The sequence below is a fragment of the Helobdella robusta genome (assembly GCF_000326865.2).
Source record: "Helobdella robusta unplaced genomic scaffold HELROscaffold_37, whole genome shotgun sequence".
Taxonomy (NCBI): domain Eukaryota; kingdom Metazoa; phylum Annelida; class Clitellata; order Rhynchobdellida; family Glossiphoniidae; genus Helobdella; species Helobdella robusta.
In genome coordinates this window covers 95,087-100,905 of record NW_008704785.1, presented here as the reverse complement: position 1 = coordinate 100,905, position 5,819 = coordinate 95,087, and the positions used below count along the sequence as shown (strand labels likewise).

General features: G+C 32.1%; 1 protein-coding gene across 1 annotated transcript; it reads right to left on the bottom strand.

The window, feature by feature from the left end:
* Nucleotides 1–3,281: 3,281 nt before the first annotated feature.
* On the bottom strand, nucleotides 3,282–5,819 carry HELRODRAFT_176199 (hypothetical protein; the record flags this gene model as incomplete). The annotated part of the gene is made up of 6 exons (XM_009023686.1): nucleotides 3,282–3,444; nucleotides 3,568–3,652; nucleotides 3,852–4,001; nucleotides 4,415–4,430; nucleotides 4,760–4,851; nucleotides 4,910–5,819. 6 exons carry the CDS (start codon nucleotides 5,817–5,819, stop codon nucleotides 3,282–3,284), a joined length of 1,416 nt encoding a protein of 471 aa, XP_009021934.1.

The window sequence follows — 5,819 nt, the reverse complement described above, 5'->3', positions numbered from 1 at the left end:
CTGGCCATCCCCTGGCCCGTGAACTACATCAGTCATCTTGCTCAGTCACTTTTTCAAATTAGGTTTTAATTTATTTCATAAATAACTAATTATAAAATAAAGTTATAAACAATTTTTATGAAATTTAAAAAAAAAATAACTTTAATTAATATGAAATAAAAATCTTTTATATTTTAAAAAATGAGATGTCTATGTCTAGACTAGACAAGTAGGTAGAACTTTCTAGCAATTTAAACATCAGAAGTCACAAAAAAAAAAAATTTATAATTTATTTGTCCTTGCAGGGTTGTTCATCCATGATGGGATGGTTATTGATTAAAAAAAAAATGAAGGCTCTCCTGGTAAAACGAAATCAAATGTGAACAGTTGAACGCAAAGTAAACAACAAATAAAATTTTTAATAATAACTGAAAAAGTATTTTAACTTAACTAGTGAAATTGAAAAATTGGTTTCTCAACTTTTTTAATATTTAAAAAAAATGTCTAGCTTGAAAAACTTGTCTGCAAGTGGAAAAAATAATAAGATAAAACAAAAATTAAAAAATTACCTTTGATGCGAAAAATTACGAATTTGGAACTTCCTCCGACAATAGATAAAAATCAGAAATTAAAATACAAATTTGATGAAAATGTTTATTAAACTAAATAAAATAATTAAACCGTGCGATCAGAATTTTGCAGAAGCTGAGAAGACATTTGCACGCAGACAGAAACCTAGCGCATAATCATCGCTGCATAATAGGCATGACCTAATTTGCTTCACTCCCATTGGTCAAGATTTTAATTTCATGTGCGCAGGTCAGACCGAGATTGAAACGGTTTAGGTAAAATGTGTAGGGTCATTACCGATTTGTTTGCGAAAAATGATTCATAATTGAGCTTTTTCAACAAACGAGTTTCATGATCAAATAATTTCAGGTATTTAACATTAATAAATGAATATAGAGACCCAAGTTTAATTTAATTGAATTTTTTCATTCACCTTAAAACTTCTAAGTTAAAACCGAATAAGCTCAAATGACATAAAACTGTACACTTTAACAGAATAAACGAACAAAATAACGTAAATTTGATGCGCGTAAACTAGCAAAACATCTTCAAGAATGTCCTTTGACGCCTTCCTCGTCCACAATGAATGCACAATACACGTTACTTGGGAGATGGGGAGCGGAAAGAACCTGCATACTTCGAATATTTGCCTCGTACGTCTCAATTTGTGCATCATTTAAACTATTTGCATCGTTAGATTTCAATTTAGGGATTGTTAAAAAGTCTTTGGTTCGTGATATGTTGATCCTGATGTTCATCTCGTTAGCCCACGACAACCCCAGAGCAGGAATCTTACGATTTGTGCTTCCTCCCAGCTGGGCTGTTTCACATGGTCGCCTCCATGTGCTCTCTTTAAAATCATCTACCACCTGAACACAAAAATTGTCAGCTTACCAATTAATATATAAAAAAAACAATTTTTAGCATAAAACTTGAGACTGTTTAACTAGAAGATCAAATCTCAATAAATCGTGACACAAATTTGAAAGAATTTATTTAGTGAATGACAAATGAAACACAACAGCATCCAGTTTAACCTGGTTAACAAGAATGACATGTATGTTGAACTTGGAGGTCATTTTATGCAGCAGACCACACACGGTCAACAGTTTTTTTGACCTTTCAAGCATGTGGCCCTCCACTCCAGCCATGTCGCCTTGAAAACAGGCTGCCACAGAATCAACCACCAACAATTTTATGTTTTTGCTAATGATTAAGAATGAAATTTTTCTTAGACAATTTTCTAGATCATTCTGTAAAAAGAAGTATAGAGCAAAATTATATTTAAAAAACAAAAAAATATGAATCAGAAATTAATAACTGACAGGCTCAACAGCATGTTCAATAAAAATATTGTCCATAAAATTTATTCCATCAAATTCTTTAACTCTGGCTTTTAGTTTGTTAATCATTTCTGCCAGCCTGGTACTGGGAAATACATCTTCTGTGCACACATATACCACACCTGGATGAGAAAAATATGTGATGGTAATTACAAAAAAATTGCTAACACCTCAATAATTGTTTAATTGTTTAACAAGAGAGTAAATCTTGAGTGTAAGAGAAAAAAAATTTTTCTGACAGCCATCAAGGCCTCCCCATTGTAAAGAAAGCTGTGCCATTAAAGAGAGTTGGAGACAGATTTGTGTCTTCCCAGAGGCGCTCTCTCCTGATATTTCAGTCAACATGCCTGACATGAATCCTCCTGGTCATAAAATTTAGGTGAACAATATATTTTTAAAAAATTTGTATTGTTGAAGAATAAACCAACCACCAAGAAAGGAATCAATCTTTTCACATCCAATTGAAAGTTTCTTCTGTTTGATCCCATCAGGAGAATTGTTCTCAAAAATCTGTAATGCTTTAAAAAGTTTATGAACTATGAACTATTTTTAAAATATTGTTTCCACAATTTTTAAATGAACATTAACATTATGAATGTGTAAAAGAACATAGCAAACCTGATAATGAGATGATGCCTTCAATGGATCTTGCAGTCACAAGTTGTAGTTGGGCTGCCTCTCTGCTCGAAAGTTTCGTCAATTTCATCACATCCCTTCTTGAATTTGTCAAGATTTCTATTATGTCTATGTTTGCTTTATTGGAATGAAAAGTAATTATCTTGAGTCTTGTTAATTTTCAATTATAAAGGATTGGATCATTAAATACTACATTCACTCAGTACCCAGACTACACTAAACTCTAAAGTCAAAAAAATAAAAAAGCAATATAGTAGGTAATAACAATAATTAAGTGATTGAATTATTAGTCTAGTAATTACTAATTGCAATAAAAATATTGTAGCACTTCGTAATCACAACGTAACAAAAACGTACTAACAATTTTTGACAGCCTTCAACGTTTTCTGATTGACGTCTAATGTTTTGAAAATTTTCTTTCCAAACATTTTATTTGAACTTCTTTCGATTTTGATTCACGACCATTTAATAATCATTTAATCATTTAAAAATGAATAAATTAAATACAGCGACATCGAAACTCTGTATTTTTGACTTACGCGGTACAATGATGAATAAATAAATACAAGGAAAACTATGGTTGAGTTTTCTTTTCTTTTTTTTACAGTTGATTTTTTATTTCGATTCCCATTTAATTACAATTTAATTTCAAATATAATAAAAAATATATTGTTACAAATCTAAAATTTGATGACAATACTGTTACAATAGGATGAATTTCGAAAGTGTTTTTGAACGAAGATTGAGAACATTTTAAATCTCCGATGTGTCATCATTTTCCGATGTCTTATCGTCGTTTTTAGAATTCAATAGCTTACAGATGAAATAAGATGCAATGGCGTTGTTGGAGACAATTGTGATCACACCAGCTGAGTTCAAACATGGGTCGTTGCTCTGCTCATCATTGTCGTATTTTCTGGGAAATTATAATACTCATTTATCGAATGTTCGTCAAGTTGTTTGCCAAATGTTCATTCTGTGTTCACCAAATATACAAGAAATATCAATTTCATAATTTAAATTTCATGAAATATCTCACACTGATCCATTTTCTATTGAATATTGAAAATACGCAGCTGCATCCTTCATCCTATGGATTATATCCAAGTCGTTGCATGTCGGTTCTGGAAGAATGTTTCATTTGATGGCTTGGTTTTCGTGTTCGGCTTGTTAATTTCATACAGGAACACAGCAAAATAGTTGTATATTGATAGAATATAGAATATTTTACAAATCTTATAAAATGTGAGCTTCACTTCGCAAGCAAGCAATTTCTAAAAAGACAGTTAATTTTATTAAAAAAAATTCCTTACGTCCATTAACCTTCATGGAGTAACCTCCAAACATCGTCGACAATCTTGTAATTTTTTTCCTCAACGTCGGGAGTCACATTCAATTCATTTTTTACCATTGAGAAGAAATATTTCGGAAATAAAATTCCAACGCTAGACGCTACTTCGCCTACACATTTAACTGCCGTAAGAAATTATTTCATTCAGCAGATGTTAGTTATGATATACGTTTGATCTTATTTCAGATGGGAAAAAAGAACAGTTATTATTGTTCGATTGATGTAGACAAAAAATGAGAGAATGATTAACAAAGTTTGTTTGAACTAAATTGATATTTCGTATAGCGTTTAATCACTTTATCTACCTTTGAATGCGTTAACGCTGAAAGCCGAGATTTGTGTAGTTATTCTTCGGCTCATTTTTCGTGATGGAGTCGCCTTCAAAATTTTTCCACTCTTTGACTTTAATTCTAATTTACAGATTAACATTACTAGCGCATGCATATACAAATGCTTGTTAAACTTAGTTAAACTTATAGTTATGCAAGTTTTTGAAAGTTATAAAATGAAATGAATGGTTCTGATATGGACGTACTGCTTTTAGGCTTTTGCTAGAAAAAATAAAAATTTACAAGATTTTTAGTAACTTTAATACATATTCAACGTTGTTAAGTAAATTGAAGCACTGTGAATAGATATATGCGTGCAATTTAAGGTGTCCCGTTGAATAGATGTACCGAGAACAATTGTTTTCAGTTCAGTATTTGAATAGGTATTATTTGAAAGTTGTAAATTTGAAGCAAAGTGCGAAAATAATATAAAAATTATTAAATTTGCGTCTTGCATGCTATCTTGAATTTTTGTATATTTCAAGATTTTACAGACCTCAACTGGATGCTTTATCAGCGTGTTTAAAAAGCAGGTTTCTACACTAACTAACTTGCTCTTTGATGTAGTAACAATGGTTTTCAAGGAGTGCCTCTAAATATCCTTGAGATTCTATGCTGTTTGACTTGAAGGCAACAAATTGATCTGAAATTTTCATTACTCAATCAATTTTAAAATTTTGTTTACAAATGTCATAATTAACCAAGAGCTTCAGAAGAGAAATCGGGAAAGAAGAAAGTATCATTCTGTTTAAGCATCGGAGTAACGTTATGATGCAAGGGATAAATCCAAATACCAACTTGAAAATAATGATTCACATAACACTTTTTAACAATTTCTTCATCGCGATCTTCGTAATGATAAATGTGCGCACAGCAATTGTGCTGGATGAATAACGCTGAAGACGGAGAAACTAGAAAGACATCAACGGAATCAATTTTTATCAATTCCTGAATTTTTCCTTCCGAAAGAGGCTTGAATGTTGCCTCGTCCAAGTTGAAAAAATCTTCATCTTTTGAGCAACGAATTTTTTTAAAATCGACCAATTCCTCAATGGTGTTCCTTCGCCTACGTACAAAAACTCCGAGTTGATTTTCCTTTGTGGATTCATTTTCGTCTGAGAGATCTATGTCTCTTACAGCCTTATTCTTGTTATATAATCTTTTCAGTGCCTTTTTAACGGTTAGCATGTCTTTTATTCGATTTGAACCCAAATCATCGACTGTTATATCAAGATCGTCCAACACCTGTTCAGAGGCTATCGATGAAAAATGCTCACGGAACTTATTCATCTCTTCCGCTCTGCTCTTAATCGCGTTCATACAATTGTGCAACGACCTGCTTATTTCCGTCATGTTTTCTGGAAATTTATATATATTCTTTTTCTGCATCATTCTCAATTTTATCCAGAGGTTGGCCAAATATCTGCGTGACGTTCTGTATAGGCTGACAGCTTCACAGTACTGCAGAAAATACTCGCAAGTTATTGCCTTCCCAAGAGCGGAAAAGATTTGACTTTGAATTTGGTGGAAAGTTCCACAACCTTCCTCTAACTCGGAGCCACTTGACTCATCTGATGCCTCCTCTACAACTTTTTTGTATTTTGCAGCCAT